We start from the raw sequence: 18,881 nt of genomic DNA on the forward strand, positions 1-18,881 counted from the left end.
AGGGCCCTTTGCGGGGCATGCCCCAAGAATTTCAGCTCTTTTGCCTGTAAAAAAAAACATACAATACCCCCCCCCCAACATTACAACCCACCACCCACATACCCCTAATCTAACCCAAACCCCCCTTAAATAAACCTAACACTAAGCCCCTGATGATCTTCCTACCTTGTCTTCACCATGCCAGGTTCACCGATCCGTCCTGGCTCCAAGATCTTCATCCAACCCAAGCGGGGGTTGGCGATCCATAATCCGGTGCTCCAAAGTCTTCCTCCTATCCGGCAAGAAGAGGACATCCGGACCGGCAAACATCTTCTCCAAGCGGCATCTTCTATGTTCTTCCATCCGATGACGACCGGCTCCATCTTGAAGACCTCCAGCGCGGATCCATCCTCTTCTTCCGACGACTAGACGACGAATGACGGTTCCTTTAAGGGACGTCATCCAAGATGGCGTCCCTCGAATTCCGATTGGCTGATAGGATTCTATCAGCCAATCGGAATTAAGGTAGGAATTTTCTGATTGGCTGATGGAATCAGCCAATCAGAATCAAGTTCAATCCGATTGGCTGATCCAATCAGCCAATCAGATTGAGCTCGCATTCTATTGGCTGATCGGAACAGCCAATAGAATGCGAGCTCAATCTGATTGGCTGATTGGATCAGCCAATCGGATTGAACTTGATTCTGATTGGCTGATTCCATCAGCCAATCAGAAAATTCCTACCTTAATTCCGATTGGCTGATAGAATCCTATCAGCCAATCGGAATTCGAGGGACGCCATCTTGGATGACGTCCCTTAAAGGAACCGTCATTCGTCGTCTAGTCGTCGGAAGAAGAGGATGGATCCGCGCTGGAGGTCTTCAAGATGGAGCCGGTCGTCATCGGATGGAAGAACATAGAAGATGCCGCTTGGAGAAGATGTTTGCCGGTCCGGATGTCCTCTTCTTGCCGGATAGGAGGAAGACTTTGGAGCACCGGATTATGGATCGCCAACCCCCGCTTGGGTTGGATGAAGATCTTGGAGCCAGGACGGATCGGTGAACCTGGCATGGTGAAGACAAGGTAGGAAGATCATCAGGGGCTTAGTGTTAGGTTTATTTAAGGGGGGTTTGGGTTAGATTAGGGGTATGTGGGTGGTGGGTTGTAATGTTGGGGGGGGGGTATTGTATGTTTTTTTTTACAGGCAAAAGAGCTGAAATTCTTGGGGCATGCCCCGCAAAGGGCCCTGTTCAGGGCTGGTAAGGTAAAAGAGCTTGTAATTTTTGTATTTTAGAATAGGGTAGGGAATTTTTTATTTTGGGGGTCTTTGTTATTTTATTAGGGGGCTTAGAGTAGGTGTAATTAGTTTAAAATTGTTGTAATATTTTTCTTATGTTTGTAAATATTTTTTTATTTTCTGTAACTTAGTTCTTTTTTATTTTTTGTACTTTAGATAGTTTATTTAATTGTATTTATTTGTAGCAATTGTGTTTATTTAATTTATTGATAGTGTAGTGTTAGGTTAATTGTAGGTAATTGTAGGTAGTTTATTTAATTATTTTATTGATAGGGTAGTGTTAGGTTTAATTATATCTTAGGTTAGGATTTATTTTACAGGTAAATTTGTAATTATTTTAACTAGGTAACTATTAAATAGTTCTTAACTATTTAATAGCTATTGTACCTGGTTAAAATAAATACAAAGTTACCTGTAAAATAAATATTAATCCTAAAATAGCTATAATATAAATGTAATTTATATTGTAGCTATATTAGGATTTATTTTACAGGTAAGTATTTAGCTTTAAATAGGAATCATTTATTTAATAAGAGTTAATTTATTTCGTTAGATAAAAATTATATTTAACTTAGGGGGGTGTTAGTGTTAGGGTTAGACTTAGCTTTAGGGGTTAATACATTTATTAGAATAGCGGTGAGCTCCGGTCGGCAGATTAGGGGTTAATAATTGAAGGTAGGTGTCGGCGATGTTAGGGAGGGCAGATTAGGGGTTAATACTATTTATGATAGGGTTAGTGAGGCGGATTAGGGGTTAATAACTTTATTATAGTAGCGCTCAGGACCGGTCGGCAGATTAGGGGTTAATAAGTGTAGGTAGGTGTCGGCGACGTTGTGGGGGGCAGATTAGGGGTTAATAAATATAACATAGGGGTCGGCGATGTTAGGGCAGCAGATTAGGGGTACATAGGGATAACGTAGGTGGCGGCGGTTTACGGAGCGGCAGATTAGGGGTTAAAAGTGTAATGCAGGGGTCAGCGATAGCGGGGGCGGCAGATTAGGGGTTAATAAGTGTAAGGTTAGGGGTGTTTAGACTCGGGGTACATGTTAGAGTGTTAGGTGCAGACGTAGGAAGTGTTTCCCCATAGGAAACAATGGGGCTGCGTTAGGAGCTGAACGCTGCTTTTTTGCAGGTGTTAGGTTTTTTTTCAGCTCAAACAGCCCCATTGTTTCCTATGGGAGAATCGTGCACGAGCACGTTTTTGAGGCCGGCCGCGTCCGTAAGCAACTCTGGTATCGAGAGTTGTATTTGCGGTAAAAATGCTCTACGCTCCTTTTTTGGAGCCTAACGCAGCATTTGTTTGAACTCTCGATACCAGAGTTAAATTTATGGTGCGGCCAGAAAAAAACCCGCGGAGCGTTAACAGCCCTTTTACCGCCAAACTCCAAATCTAGCCGTTAGGGTTTATTTTATAGGTAAGTATTTAGTTTTAAATAGGAATACTTTAGTTAATAATAGTAATATTATTTAGATTTATTTAAATAATAAAGTTAGGGGGGTGTTAGGGTTAGACTTAGGTTTAGGGGTTAATAACTTTATTATAGTGGCGGCGAAGTTGGCGGCGGCAGATTAGGGGTTAATAGATTTAATAGGCTATGTCGGCTATGGCGGTTTAGGGGTTAATAATAGAATAGATTTACTGTGGTGTGGGCTATGGTGGTTTAGGGGTTAATAATTTAGTTATTACTTGTGGTGTGGGCTATGGCGGTTTAGGGGTTAATACATTTATTATTAGGAGTGAGAGGGGGGATTGCGGATATAGGGGTATACGTGTCAGGCTTATTTTTGGGAGGCGTGTTAGACAGTTATGGGATATTTAACATTTTAGTTAGTTTTCTTAGGCGCCGGCAGTTTCTAAAGTGCCGTAAGTCACTGGTGACTCCAGAAATTTGTACTTACGCTTATTTCTGGACATCGCTAGTTCATCCGACTTACGGCACTTTAGGAACTGCCGGCGGGGTATATGTAATACCCCGATGTGCGAGGTGAAATTACGGGCGGCGCAGGTTTCCTCGCTTGTGCCGAAAACTACGCCGTATATCGGATCGTGCCCCAGGACGTGTTTTCTGATTTTACATATATCTTGATACACTCATTAACAGTGCGGTTAAATGACTCTTTAGTCTAATGTGATCTTTTGAATATTTTGGTGTGGATAAATAGTTACTTGTCCGTTTGTGCACACCGTAATTGGTGTTTATCGTTCCTGGATGTTTACTAATAGTTGATTATCTTGATAGTGTTAACACAAAGAAACCAAGTTTAACTTGGAATGAATTATATGGTCACAATCATGCATTCCTATACCTTCATACACTTCCTGGTTGTACAATTGATTGGTTCTTTAGCCTAATGTGATCTCTTAAATGTTTTGCAGATAAATGGTTACTTGTCCGTTTGTGCAAACCATAGTTTGTATTGAGCGTTTCTAGATATTTGCTAACAGTTAAATGTCTTGATAGTTTTTGCACAAAGAAACAGGATTTGGCTACAATTAAATTGTACAATCACAATGATTAGCTCAAGTCAGCTTGAATCAACATTATCTTACAGTGTTATTATTCTAAGTATAATAATTGCCCCAATATTTTAACTCAGCTATTTGGTTGGTAACTGGTTTGTATCTCGTTACCAGATCCCCATTAGAATAAACTCAAGTCTCCCGCAGCACTGCTGATACACTGAATACGTAAATTAATATTAGCACGGTATATAGCAAACAGTAGGCAGGGTGGCTTTTAAAACACAGGAGTTCCAATTGACTTCTCACCAAGTCCCCTATTTAATAAGAATGTTCTGCTGTTTTGACTTGATGCAAACAAAGTAGTTACTAATGCACTCTTATATCCATAGATTATTATTATTTTACATTTCCAGTGCTGCTAAATCTCACTTGTTCTTCTTCTTACATTAACTGCTAACGTTGCCCTTTATTGTAGAATTCATCACAATGATAACCCTAAGTAAACATAAAAAAGGGAAATAACTCTACACTGAATAACATAATAATATGAATAATAAATTAAACATTTGAAAACATTTTTGCGGCTTTATATTTCTGATAATTGCTAAGGATTTAATATCTTTCAAAGGACATGAAACAGATTGATTCATATAGAACATACAATTTTAAACAACTTTCTAGTTTACTTCTATTATCGATTTTGCTTTTTTCTCTTGGTATCCTTTATTGAAGGAGTAACAATGCACTACTGGGAGAAAACTGAACACAATGGTAAACAATGACAAAGGGCATGTATGTGCAACCACCAATCAGCAGCTAGCTCCCAGTTTCTGAGACCACCTATATATCCTTTTCAACAAAGGATATCAAGAGAACAAAGCAAATTAGATAAATTGGAACGTTGTTTAAAATTCTTTTCTCTATCAGAATCATGAAAGAATTTTTGAGTTTTGTGACCCTTTAAGTTTAAATGTATTTGTTATCTAGAAAAAAATTATCTATTTTTATTTCTGAATATGGTATTATAAATTATATATTATAAATTATTATAAATTATAATAAAACCATAGAAATATTACCTCTGTATCCTATCTCCAATGGGGTCATTACTGTACATTTCAGATTCTTTCCTTCCCTTATCAGCATAATACTGGAGAAAGGTATGTTTGTTCCGGTACAGATAGTCCACTAAATCTCCATACCGACAGTATTCAGTTACGATGTATATGGGTCCTAATAAGCAAGCAGAATATGATATGTATAAACATTAGAGCTATTACTCAAGATAAAATAAACTCATTCAGCTTCTGATTATTTGAGATATAGGACACTAATATTTTCTAGCATTCTTATAACTAGACGTGCACAAATTAGTTTTCATTTTTCCTTTGTAAAAATTGAAACTAATTTTGTCAGAAATGTATTCATTATCTAAACCAACTAATACAAAAATTAAACCAATACAAAATTAATTTATTAGTTTATTTAGTTTCACCCTATTTATTAAAAGGAGAAACTAAATAAACTACTCAACACATTTTGTTTTTGTTCATTAGCTAGTTTAGATAAGAAAGGGATTTCTGACAAATTTAGTTCAATTTTGTTATTCATTTTACAGTTCTCTTTGTATTATACTGGCTACAATTTAGCATGATTAGGATTGCACACTCTCACACCTGCAAAATAATGCAACCTGACTTGTTGGGAGTCAGGTTGTCTTTGGAGTTGCTAATGACGGAACCTTAAAATTATGTAATTAAAGGGATTCACTGTCCCCATGAACTGTTGATCAGATCAGCAAATTAAAATTGGTTGTTTCCAGGACGGCATAAAATACGTAGTTTCAGAGATGTTTATCTCACCATGAAGGGTTCTGTATGTAAAAGAGAGGGACACCTATATTACAATATAATGCTCCAATATGGCACGTTTTTGATCATTGGGCCCTAAGTTTATTATGGTGGTATAATGGCATTAGGCAAGGCCTAGTGTGTAAAACTTTACACACAAACATTAGAAGAATAATCAATAAAATAGATTAGGGGTGAAGAAAAACTTGAACGGTAAAGTAAACATAGTATGCCCTTTCATTATAGCTTGTTATTAAAACTTTTGCTGTTAAATTTTGGAAAGTCAGTGGATTTATTTCCAGTAAGAAACCTATGGCTAGATTTAGAGTTTTGTCGGTAACGACCCGCGTAGCTAACGCTGGCTTTTTTCTGGCCGCACCTTTAAAATAACTCTGGTATTGAGAGTCCACAGAATGGCTGCGTTAGGCTCCAAAAAAGGAGCGTAGAGCATATATAACGCAACTTCAACTCTCGATACCAGAGTTGCTTACGGACACGGCCAGCCTCAAAAACGTGCTCGTGCACGATTCCCCCATAGGAAACAATGGGGCTGTTTGAGCTGAAAAAAAACCTAACACCTGCAAAAAAGCCGCGTTCAGCTCCTAACGCAGCCCCATTGTTTGCTATGGGGAAACACTTCCTACGTCTGCACCTAACACTCTAACATGTACCCCGAGTCTAAACACCCCTAACCTTACACTTATTAACCCCTAATCTGCCGCCCCCGCTATCACTGACACCTGCATATTATTATTAACCCCTAATCTGCCGCTCCGTAAACCACCGCTACTTACATTATCGATATGTACCCCTAATCTGCTGTCCCTAACACCGACGACCCCTATATTATATTTATTAACCCCTAATCTGCCCCCCACAACGTCGCCTCCACCTGCCTACACTTATTAACCCCTAATCTGCCGAGCGGACCGCACCGCTATTATAATAAAGTTATTAACCCCTAATCCGCCTCACTAACCCTATAATAAATAGTATTAACCCCTAATCTGCCCTCCCTAACATCGCCGACACCTAACTTCATACATTAACCCCTAATCTGCCGACTGGAGCTCACCGCTATTCTAATAAATGTATTAACCCCTAAAGCTAAGTCTAACCCTAACACTAACACCCCCCTAAGTTAAATATAATTTAAATCTAACTAAATTAATTAACTCTTATTAAATAAATTATTCCTATTTAAAGCTAAATACTTACCTGTAAAATAAATCCTAATATAGCTACAATATAAATTATAATTATATTATAGCTATTTTAGGATTTATATTTATTTTACAGGTAACTTTGTATTTATTTTAACCAGGTACAATAGCTAAAATAGTTAAAATAATTACAAAATTACCTGTAAAATAAATCCTAACCTAAGTTACAATTAAACCTAACACTACACTATCAATAAATTAGTTAAATAAAATACCTACAATTACCTACAATTAAACCTAACACTACACTATCAATACATTAATTAAATACAATATCTACAAATAAATACAATGAAATAAACTAACTAAAGTACAAAAAATAAAAAAGAACTAAGTTACAAAAAATAAAAAAATATTTACAAACATCAGAAAAATATTACAACAATTTTAAACTAATTACACCTACTCTAAGTCCCCTAATAAAATAACAAAGACCCCCAAAATAAAAAAAAATGACCTACCCTATTCTAAATTACTAAAGTTCAAAGCTCTTTTACCTTACCAGCCCTGAACAGGGTCCTTTGCGGGGCATGCCCCAAAGAATTCAGCTCTTTTGCCTGTAAAAAAAACGCATACAATAACCCCCCCAACATTACAACCCACCACCCACATACCCCTAATCTAACCCAAACCCCCTTAAATAAACCTAACACTAAGCCCCTGAAGATCTTCCTACCTTATCTTCACCATACCAGGTTCACCGATCGATCCAGAAGAGCTCCTCCGATGTCCTGATCCAAGCGCAAGCAGGGGGCTGAAGATGTCCATGATCCGGCTGAAGTCTTCATCCAAGCGGGAGCTGAAGAGGTCCATGATCCGGCTGAAGTAATCATCCAAGCGGGAGCTGAAGAGGTCCATGATCCGGCTGAAGTCTTCTATCAACGGCATCTTCAATCTTCTTTTTTCCGGATCCATCTTGTAGACCTCCGACGCGGAACATCCTGCTGGCCCGACGGACTACCGACGAATGAAGGCTCCTTTAAGGGACGTCATCCAAGATGGCATCCCTCGAATTCCGATTGGCTGATAGGATTCTATCAGCCAATCGGAATTAAGGTAGGAAAATTCTGATTGGCTGATGGAATCAGCCAATCAGAATCAAGTTCAATCCGATTGGCTGATCCGATCAGCCAATCAGATTGAGCTCACATTCTATTGGCTGTTCCGATCAGCCAATAGAATGCGAGCTCAATCTGATTGGCTGATCGGATCAGCCAATCGGATTGAACTTGATTCTGATTGGCTGATTCCATCAGCCAATCAGAATTTTCCTACCTTAATTCCGATTGGCTGATAGAATCCTATCAGCCAATCGGAATTTGAGGGACGCCATCTTGGATGACGTCCCTTAAAGGAGCCTTCATTCGTCGGTAGTCCGTCGGGCCAGGTCTACAAGATGGATCCGGAAGAAAGAAGATTGAAGATGCCGTTGATAGAAGACTTCAGCCGGATCATGGACCTCTTCAGCTCCCGCTTGGATGATGACTTCAGCCGGATCATGGACCTCTTCAGCTCCCGCTTGGATGAAGACTTCAGCCGGATCATGGACATCTTCAGCCCCCTGCTTGGGCTTGGATCAGGACATCGGAGGAGCTCTTCTGGATCGATCGGTGAACCTGGTAGGGTGAAGATAAGGTAGGAAGATCTTCAGGGGCTTAGTGTTAGATTTATTTAAGGGGGGTTCGGGTTAGATTAGGGGTATGTGGGTGGTGGGTTGTAATGTTGGGGGGTGGGTATTGTATGTGTTTTTTTTACAGGCAAAAGAGCTGAATTCTTTGGGGCATGCCCCGCAAAGGGCCCTGTTCAGGGCTGGTAAGGTAAAAGAGCTTTGAACTTTAGTAATTTAGAATAGGGTAGGGCATTTTTTTATTTTGGGGGTCTTTGTTATTTTATTAGGGGGCTTAGAGTAGGTGTAATTAGTTTAAAATTGTTGTAATATTTTTCTGATGTTTGTAAATATTTTTTTATTTTTTGTAACTAAGTTCTTTTTTATTTTTTGTACTTTAGTTAGTTTATTTCATTGTATTTATTTGTAGATATTGTATTTAATTAATGTATTGATAGTGTAGTGTTAGGTTTAATTGTAGGTAATTGTAGGTATTTTATTTAATTAATTTATTGATAGTGTAGTGTTAGGTTTAATTGTAACTTAGGTTAGGATTTATTTTACAGGTAATTTTGTAATTATTTTAACTATTTTAGCTATTGTACCTGGTTAAAATAAATACAAAGTTACCTGTAAAATAAATATAAATCCTAAAATAGCTATAATATAATTATAATTTATATTGTAGCTATATTAGGATTTATTTTACAGGTAAGTATTTAGCTTTAAATAGGAATAATTTATTTAATAAGAGTTAATTTATTTTGTTAGATTTAAATTATATTTAACTTAGGGGGGTGTTAGTGTTAGGGTTAGACTTAGCTTTAGGGGTTAATAAATTTATTAGAATAGCGGTGAGCTCCGGTCAGCAGATTAGGGGTTAATGTTTGAAGTTAGGTGTCAGCGATGTTAGGGAGGGCAGATTAGGGGTTAATACTATTTATTATAGGGTTAGTGAGGCGGGAGTGAGGCGGATTAGGGGTTAATAACTTTATTATAATAGCGGTGCGGTCCGCTCGGCAGATTAGGGGTTAATTATTGTAGGTAGCTGGCGGCGACGTTGTGGGGGGCAGGTTAGGGGTTAATAAATATAATATAGGGGTTGGTGGTGTTAGGGGCAGCAGATTAGGGGTACATAGCTATAATGTAGCTGGCGGCGGCGTGCGGACGGCAGATTAGGGGTTAATAAGTGTAGGTAGCTGGCGGCGACGTTGTGGGGGGCAGATTAGGGGTTAATAAATATAATATAGGAGTCGGCGGTGTTAGGAGCAGCAGATTAGGGGTACATAAGGATAACGTAGGTGGCGGTCGGCAGATTAGGGGTTAAAAAAATTAATCGAGTGTCGGCGATGTGGGGGGGCCTCGGTTTAGGGGTACATAGGTAGTTTATGGGTGTTAGTGTACTTTAGGGCACAGTAGTTAAGAGCTTTATGAACCGACGTTAGCCCAGAAAGCTCTTAACTACTGACTTTTTTCTGCGGCTGGAGTTTTGTCGTTAGAATTCTAACGCTCACTTCAGCCACGACTCTAAATACCGGAGTTAGAAAGATCCCATTGAAAAGATAGGATACGCAATTGACGTAAGGGGATCTGCGGTATGGAAAAGTCGCGGCTGAAAAGTGAGCGTTAGACCCTTTTTTGACTGACTCTAAATACCGACGGTAGCCTAAAACCAGCGTTAGGAGCCTCTAACTCTGGTTTTGACGGCTACCGCCAAACTCCAAATCTAGGCCCTAGTGAGAAGCTACACAGATGCCATATAAACGTACATAAACAATCTTTGTGAAACTATATGGGAAATATTACCTCCTTTGGTACAAGCCGCTAGCAAGTTGACAATATTTAAATGCGGGCCCAGATGGCTCATGATCTTCAGTTCAGACATAAGCGCCTGTTTTTCACTACTTCTTGCAGTTGCTATGGGGAAAAAAAAACAACTGTTAACTTTTTCTTCCCCAATAGGGGTAAACAGCATCATCCTTTTTCACTCTGTTACTACATGAAAATATAATAAAAATTAAATTGATAAGACATTAGCAGAAGCTGATATATATAGATATACAGTATCTTACAAAAGTGAGTACACCCCTCACATTTTTGTAAATATTTTATTATATCTTTTCATGTGGCAACACTGAAGAAATGACACTTTGCTACAATGTAAAGTAGTGAGTATCTAGCCTGTATAACAGTGTAAATTTGCTGTCCTCTCAAAATAACTCGTTACAAGATCTCAGGTGTGAATGGGGAGCAGGTGTGTTAAATTTGGTGTTATCGCTCTCACACTCTCTCATACTGGTCACTGGAAGTTCAACATGGCACCTCATGGCAAAGAACTCTCTGAGGATCTGAAAAAAAGAATTGTTGCTCTACATAAAGATGGCCTATGCTATAAGAAGATTGCCAAGAATCTGAAACTGAGCTGCAGCATGATGGGCAAGACCATACAGTGGTTTTACAGGACAGGTTCTATGGTCGACCAAAGAAGTTGAGTGTACGGGCTCAGCATCATTACCAGAAGTTGTCTTTGGGAAATAGACGTATGAGTGCTGCCAGCATTGCTGCAGAGTTTGAAGGAGTGGGGGTCAGCCAGTCAGTGCTCAGATCATACGCCGCACACTGCATCAAATTGGTCTGCATGGCTGTCATCCCAGAAGGAAGCCTCTTCTAAAGATGATGCAAAAGAAAGCCCGCAAACAGTTTGCTGAAGACAAGTAGACTAAGGACATGGATTACTGGAACCATTTCCTGTGGTCGGATGAGACCAAGTTAAAGTTATTTGGTTCAGATGGTGTCAAGCGTGTGTGGCGGCAACTAGGTGAGGAGTATAAAGACAAGTGTGTATTGCCTACAGTCAAGCATAGTGGTGGGAGTGTCATGGTGCTGGCCTGCATGGGTGCTGCCAGCACCGAGGAGCTACATTTCATTGAGGGAACCATGACTGCCAACATGTACTGTGACATACTGAAGCAGAGCATGATCCCCTCCCTTCGAAGACTGGGACACAGGGCAGTATTCCAACACGATAACGACCCCGAATACACCTCTAAGACAACCACTGCCTTGATAAAGAAGCTGAGGGTAAAGGTGATGGACTGGCCAAGCATGTATCCAGACCTAAACCCTATTGAGCATTTGTGGGGCATCCTCAAACGGAAGGTGGGAGAGCGCAAGGTGCTCTAACATCCACCAGCTCTGTGATGTCGTCATGGAGTAGTGGAAGAGGACTCCAGTGGCAACCTGTGAAGCTCTGGTAAACTCCATGCCCAAGAGGGTTAAGGCAGTGCTGGAAAATAATGGTGGCCACACAAAATATTGACACTTTGGGCCCAATTTGGACATTTCAACTTAGAGGTGTACTAACTTTTGTTGCCAACGGTTTAGACATTAATGGCTGTGTGTTGAGTTATTTTGAGTGAACAGCAAATTTACACTGTTATACAGGCTGTACACTCACTACTTTACATTGTAGCAAAGTGTCATTACACTGTTATACAGGCTGTACACTCACTACTTTACATTGTAGCAAAGTGTCATTACACTGTTATACAGGCTGTACACTTGCTACTTTACATTGTAGCAAAGTGTCATTTTTTCAGTGTTATCACATGAAAAGATATAATAAAATATTTACAAAAAATGTGAGGGCTGTACTCACTTTTGTAGGATACTGTATATGTCTAGATCATGTGAAACTCACATTTTAGCATCTTAACAGCTACTTTCATGGATGCCTGTGGATGACCAAGACCATGGGCTGTTGCTTCAACCACCCTACCAAATGCACCAGAACCAAGTGTTCGACCTGAAAGAAAACAAACCCAGAGATACATATCAGTAGTTCTTTTCTATTTGTTAATTAGATTTATTATAAAATACAATTCTGATCAATTTTATCTTTTATTTAAGAGGGGCATAAAAGGCAGGAGAGACATTTGTATGCACTTTGACTCCATATTGGCAGTGGGTTACGTGCACAATAAAAGTTACTGGTAAAGCAGTTTAATTTTAAAAGAAGCTTTTTTGCAATCACAAAGTGCAAAAGTGCTACTGTTCAGATTTAAAGGAACAGTCTAGTCAAAATAAAACTTTCATGATTCAGATAGGGAAAGTTAAACAACTTTCCAATTTACTTTCATCATCAAATTAGCTTTGCTCTCTTGGTATTCTTTGTGGAAAGCTAAACCTTGGTAGGCTATTGTGCTAATTTTTAAGTCATTGAGCTGCCTCTTATCTCAGTTTATTTTGACAGTTTTTCACAGCTAGACAACGCTAGTTCGTGTGTGTAATATAGATACCATTGTGCTCACTCCCATGGAGTTATTTAAGAGTCGGCACTGATTGGCTAAAATGCAAGTCTGTCAAAAGAACTGAAATAAGGGGCTAGTTTGCAAAGGCTTAAAAACAAGGCAAATCACAGAGATAAAATGTATATTAATTTAACCGTGTTTGTTATGCAAAACTGGTGAATGGGTAACAAAGGGATTATCTATCTTTTTAATCAATAATAATTCAGGAGTAGACTGTCCCTTTAAAATGTGCTACTGTGTATTATATTTATGTTCCTTTAAATTTTATATGGTTTTAAATATATATTATTGTAAAGAAATCCCATCATTTTTTTTCTGCAAACTAGTCTGGCTCATCTAACCTCTTCCTGTTTGCACAATCCTGTTTATGGTTTCTGGGAAGCATCTTTGCACAACGAATACATATTTTGCAATTACTGTTCACGATGTTACCATGATGTACAATTCAGAAAGGCCACTCATTATATATAGTAGAGTGAGTCATTATAGTTTCTCTGCATTTTGTGTTCTATAAAGCATTGATTTGCTTTAAACTTGGATATTACCTAGGTTAGTATTGTGAATTACCATGGCAAGCAAAGATTTGTGGACACTTGTCCAATCAATGAGAAAATATCCAATCTCTTCAGCTTCATCAACCCCTCCAGATACTGGAGACACCTGTTAGTGAATTTTATCTTTTGAGCATAAGAATGCTTACAGCAAGACCCTACAGAACATTGAAGGCTGTTAAAGAATCATCAATGTATTTCACAAAAAAACTTATGTTTCTGGCTAAGAAATTGTTACATTGATGCTCTCTGTTACTGGAACTCTTATGTGACCTTACAACCAGAATACATTTAAAGGGATAGTATGGTCCAAATTCAACTTTCATGATAGGGCAGGTCATTTTAAACAACTTTATAATTTACTTTTATCATCAAATTTGCTTTGTTCTCTTGGTATTCTTAGTTGAAAGTTAAACCTAGGTAGACTCATATGTTAATTTCTAAGCTCTTGAAGGCCGCCTCTTATCTGAATGCATTTGTCATTTATTCACAGCTAGAGGGCGTTAGTTCATGTGTTTCATATAAATAACATTGTGGCCATGCACGTTGAGTTATTTATGAGTCAGCACTAATTGCCTGAAATGCATGCCTGTCAAAAGATCTGAGATAAGGAGGCAGTCTGCAGAAGCTTAGCTAAAAGGTAATTACAGAGGTAAAAAGCATATTTCTATAACAGTGTTGGTTATGCAAAATTGGGGAATGGTAAATAAAGGAATTATCTATCTTTTGAAACAATAACATTTTTGGTGTTTACTATCCTTTAAAGCAGACAACATTGATCTCATCTGGTTTCCAGAACATGTTCCTGTTTGGCATAAAGGGATGCATGCGGAATTTGTCTGATGACAAAGAAGGTTTTCTCTTTTAGCTCACTTATGGCTAGTTTAAAATTACCCGATGGACTGATAACTAGACCAAGGCATACATATTTTGTCTACATTTCGAGAAAAGAACAGCTTAGAGATTTGATGTTTGATTTGGAATGCCATTATTTTTTCTTTTATCTAGGTTCACAGGTAGTCATCACTTGTGGCTTTATTCTGGTATTGACACTCATAGTTTAATTCATTCTTCATTTGGTGATAGCATGCATATAACAGTACTTTATCTCTATCGGCTAGATTACGAGTTTTGCGGTATGAGAGGCTCGGTACTAACTTGCAAGTTATTTCCACCGCTCACCTCCCTATAGCGCTGCTATTACAGGTTTTCATAAACCCAGCGTTAGCAGGCAATATGTGAGCGTTGAGCAAAATTGAGCTCCATACCGCACTCAAATACCAGCGATGCTTTGAGCTGGTTTTACGTGTTCGTGCACGATTTCCCCATAGACATCAATGGAGAGAGCCGGCTTAAAAAAAAGCCTAACACCTGCAATAAAGGAGCGTAAAGCTCCGTAACGCAGCCCCATTGATTCCTATAGGGAAACAAAATTTATGTTTACACCTAACACCCTAAAATAAACCCCGAGTCTAAACACCCCTAATCTGCCGCCCCCAACATCGCCGACACCTACATTATACTTATTAAACCCTAATCTGCCGCCCCGACACTACCGCCACCTACATTATACTTATTAACCCCTAATGTGCTGTCCCAATGTCACCGCCACCCACCAACACTTCTTAACCCCTAATCTGCCGCCCCCAATGTCGTTGCTACCTACCTACACTTTTTAACCCCTAATCTTCCGCCCCCAACATCGCCGCCACTATACTAAAATTATTAACCCCTAACCCTAAGTCTAACCCTAACCCTAATACCCACTAACTTGAACATAATTAAAATAAATCTAAATAGAAATTACTATCATTAACTAAATAATTCCTATTTAAAACTAAATACTTACCTATAAAATAAACCCTAAGATAGCTACAATATAACTAATAGTTACATTGTAGCTATCTTAGGTTTTATTTTTATTTCACAGCTAAGGTTGTATTTATTTTAACTAGGTAGACTAGTTAGTAAATATTTATTAACTATTTACTAGCTACCTAGTTAAAATAAATAAAAATTTACAATTACATTAATTAAATACAATTAACTAAATTACAAAAACCCAAACACTAAATTACACAAAATAAGAAAGAAATTATCAAATATTTAAACTAATTAACCTAATCTAATAGCCCTATCAAAATAAAAAAGCACCCCCAAAATAAAAAAAACCCTAGCCTACAATAAACTACCAATGGCCCTTAAAAGGGTTTTTTGCGGGGCATTGCCCTAAAGAAATCAGCTCTTTTAACTGTAAAAAAAAAATACAAACAACCCCCCAACAGTAAAACCCACCACCCACACAACCAACCCCCCAAATAAAATCCTATCTAAAAAAACCTGAGCTCCCCATTGCCCTGAAAAGGGCATTTGGATGGGCATTGCCCTTAAAAGGGCATTTAGCTCTTTTTCAGTGCCCAAAACCCTAATCTAGAAATAAAACCCACCCAATAAACCCTTAAAAAAACATAACACTAACCCCCGAAGATCCACATACAGTTTTTGAAGACCGGACATCCATCCTCAACGAAGCGGCAAAAGTCCTCAGCGAAGCCGGCAGAAGTCTTCATCCAAGCGGGTCGAAGTCTTCATCCAAGCCGGCAGAAGTCTTCATCCAGACGGCATCTTCTATCTTCATCCATCCGGCGCGGAGCGGCTCCATCTTCAAGACATCCAGCTCAGAGCATCCTCTTCTTTCCACGGCTAGCGAAGAATGAAAGTTCCTTTAAGAGACGTCATCCAATATGGTGTCCCTTGAATTCCGATTGGCTGATAGAATTCTATCAGCCAATCGGAATTAAAGGTGAAAAAACATATTGGCTGATTGGAACAGCCAATAGAATGCAAGTTCAATCCTATTGGCTGATTGAATCAGCTAATAGGATTGAAGCTCAATCCTATTGGCTGAGTGCATCAGCCAATAGGATTTTTTCACCTTTAATTCCAATTGACTGATAGAATTCTATCAGCCAATCGGAATTTAAGGGACGCCATCTTGGATGACGTCCCTTAAAGGAACCTTCATTCTTTGTTAGCCGTGGAAAGAAGAGGATGCTCCGTGCCGGATGTCTTGAAGATGGAGCAGCTCCACGCCGGATGGCTAAAGTAGGAAGATGCTGTCTGGATGAAGACTTCTGCCGGTTTGGATGAAGACTTCTGCCGGTATCGCTGAGAACTTCTGCCGCTTCGTTGAGGATGGATGTCCGGTCTTCAAAAACTGTAAGTGGATCTTCAGGGGTTAGTGTTAGGTTTTTTAAATGGCTTATTGGGTGGGTTTTATTTTTAGATTAGGGTTTGGGCAGAAAAAGAGCTAAATGCCCTTTCAAGGGCAATGCCCAACCAAATGCCCTTTCCAGGGCAATGGGGAGCTTAGTTTTTTTTAGATAGGATTTTATTTCAGGGGTTGGTTGTGTGGGTGGTGGGTTTTACTGTTGGGGGGTTGTTTGTATTTGTTTTTACAGGTAAAAGAGCTGATTTCTTTGGAGCAATGCCCTGCAAAAAGCCCTTTTAAGGGCCATTGGTAGTTTATTGTAGGCTAGGGTTTTTTTTTATTTTTTGGGGGCTTTTTATTTTGATAGGGCTATTAGATTAGGTGTAATTAGTTTAAATATTTGATCATTTCTTTTTTATTTTGTGTAATTTAGTTAATTGTATTTAATTAATGTAATTGATTTAATTGTAGTGTAAGGTTAGGTGTTAGTGTAAGACAGGTTAGGTTTTATTTTACAGGTAAATTTGTATTTATTTTAGCTAGGTAGTTATTAAATAGTTAATAACTATTTACTAACTAGTCTACCTAGTTAAAATAAATACAAACTTGCCTATGAAATAAAAATAAAACCTAAGCTAGATACAATATAATTATTAGATATATTGTATCTTGCTAGCTAGCTTAGGGTTTATTTTATAGGTAAGTATTTTGTTTTAAATAGGAATTATTTAGTTAATGATAGTAATATTTATTTAGATTTATTTTTATTATATTAATGTTAGGGGTGTTAGGGTTAGACTTAGGGTTAGGTTTAGGGGTTAATGACTGGGGTTAATAGTGGCGGCGATTTTGGGAGCAGCAGATTAGGAGTTAATAACAGTAATGTAGGTTGCGGCAATGTTAGGGACAGTAGATTAGGGGTTAATAATATTTAACTAGTGTTTATTATGCGGGAGGGCGGCAGTTTAGGGGTTAATATGTTTATTCTAGTGGTAGCGATGTCTGGAGCGGCAGATTAGGGGTTAATAATTTTATTTTAGTGTTTGCGATGCGGGAGGGCCTCAGTTTAGGGGTTAATAGGTAGTTTATGGGTGTTAGTGTACTTTTTAGTACTTTAGTTATGAGTTTTATGTTATGGCGTTGTAACATAAAAGCCATAACTACTGACTTTCTGTTTACGGTATGGATCTTGATGGTATAGGCTGTACCGCTCACTTTTCAGCCGGACAGGCAAACTCGTAATACCGGTGCTGGGGAAGTCCCATTAAAAAATGACTTTTTAAAAGCTGCGGTAGTTACGTTGCATTATGGCCAAAAAAGTGTGCGGTACAGATATACCTGGAAAACTCGTAATACCAGTGGTAGTGAAAAAGAGCCATAATGCTGCTTTTTCACTCATACTGCAAAACTCATAATCTACCCGTATGTTTGGTAGGACTATTCCTATAGCTATAGAGCAGGGGTGATAACACTTTTTTTGTGCTGGAATCTACTTTTCAAATGACCAGCTCAACGAGATCTACCCACTAAAAATGCGCCGGCTCCTAAGCTTACATACCTTTTGTTTTTTAATAAAGATACCAAGAAAATGAAGAAAAATTAATAATAGGAGTAAATTAGAAAGTTGTTTAAAATTGCATGCTCTATATCATCTATATAAAAAAATGTGTGCTTTATATCCCTTTAAGGTTACATGATTTAGCAACACATGGATGTGCAAAAGCATCAAGATACAACAGATTAATCCTAACGACAAAAGTAGCGCTGACTTTAATTCAGGTTAACAGGAGCAACCCTTTGTGCCATATTACAAAACACTGCATTCAAATTACTGCCACTGATCCCCTTTACTTTGCGCAGCTTGGCCTGATATGACCCAGTGAGACTTACACAAATAAATTTCAATAGCGCATCATGCAGACCATTTCTTACCGAGTCAACACTTTCATTTGCCAAACGTCAATCAGACTTGTTCCTTTAGCATATCACAGTAGCCTCCTCCTTTACTTTTTCTATCTATTGACTCTTACCCTCCTAACTATACTATACCACCATATCCATTGGGAGAGTACTCACTCAATCATGCTTTTGATAGGCCAATTGTGTTGTCATTCAAAAATCATCTACATTGATTGGTTGAAATCTATGTCTCTCAAGATCCAATCCTGTAGCACTTTTTGTGTCTGACTATCAGACTGTTTAAAGACCTGCCCCTTCACACACTGCAGTAGATAAAGCGGTAATCCCTAGCAACCATACTCCACTCACGCCCCAGTGTTGAGATTGTGTAACTTGTCCCACATAATTTTGATATAATAATTATATTATATTTTTTTATTAGTTGGTAGAGATAGATAAAAAAACTGCTAAAGTAAGTTTTCATGCTTACC

General features: G+C 38.5%; 1 protein-coding gene across 1 annotated transcript in view; it reads right to left on the minus strand.

Moving 5' to 3' along the window:
- The window catches only part of PDGFRB (platelet derived growth factor receptor beta), a 247,002-nt gene that overhangs the window by 55,210 nt on the left and 172,911 nt on the right, over nt 1-18,881 (minus strand). Inside the window, exons 13-15 of the mRNA XM_053718652.1 lie at nt 12,120-12,224; nt 10,226-10,336; nt 4,820-4,973 (exon numbers count right to left, since the gene is read on the minus strand). Coding sequence (XP_053574627.1) covers nt 4,820-4,973; nt 10,226-10,336; nt 12,120-12,224 — 370 coding nt within the window. The remainder of the gene's footprint in view (nt 1-4,819; nt 4,974-10,225; nt 10,337-12,119; nt 12,225-18,881) is intronic.

The sequence above is a fragment of the Bombina bombina genome, chromosome 6 (assembly GCF_027579735.1).
Source record: "Bombina bombina isolate aBomBom1 chromosome 6, aBomBom1.pri, whole genome shotgun sequence".
Classification (NCBI taxonomy): domain Eukaryota; kingdom Metazoa; phylum Chordata; class Amphibia; order Anura; family Bombinatoridae; genus Bombina; species Bombina bombina.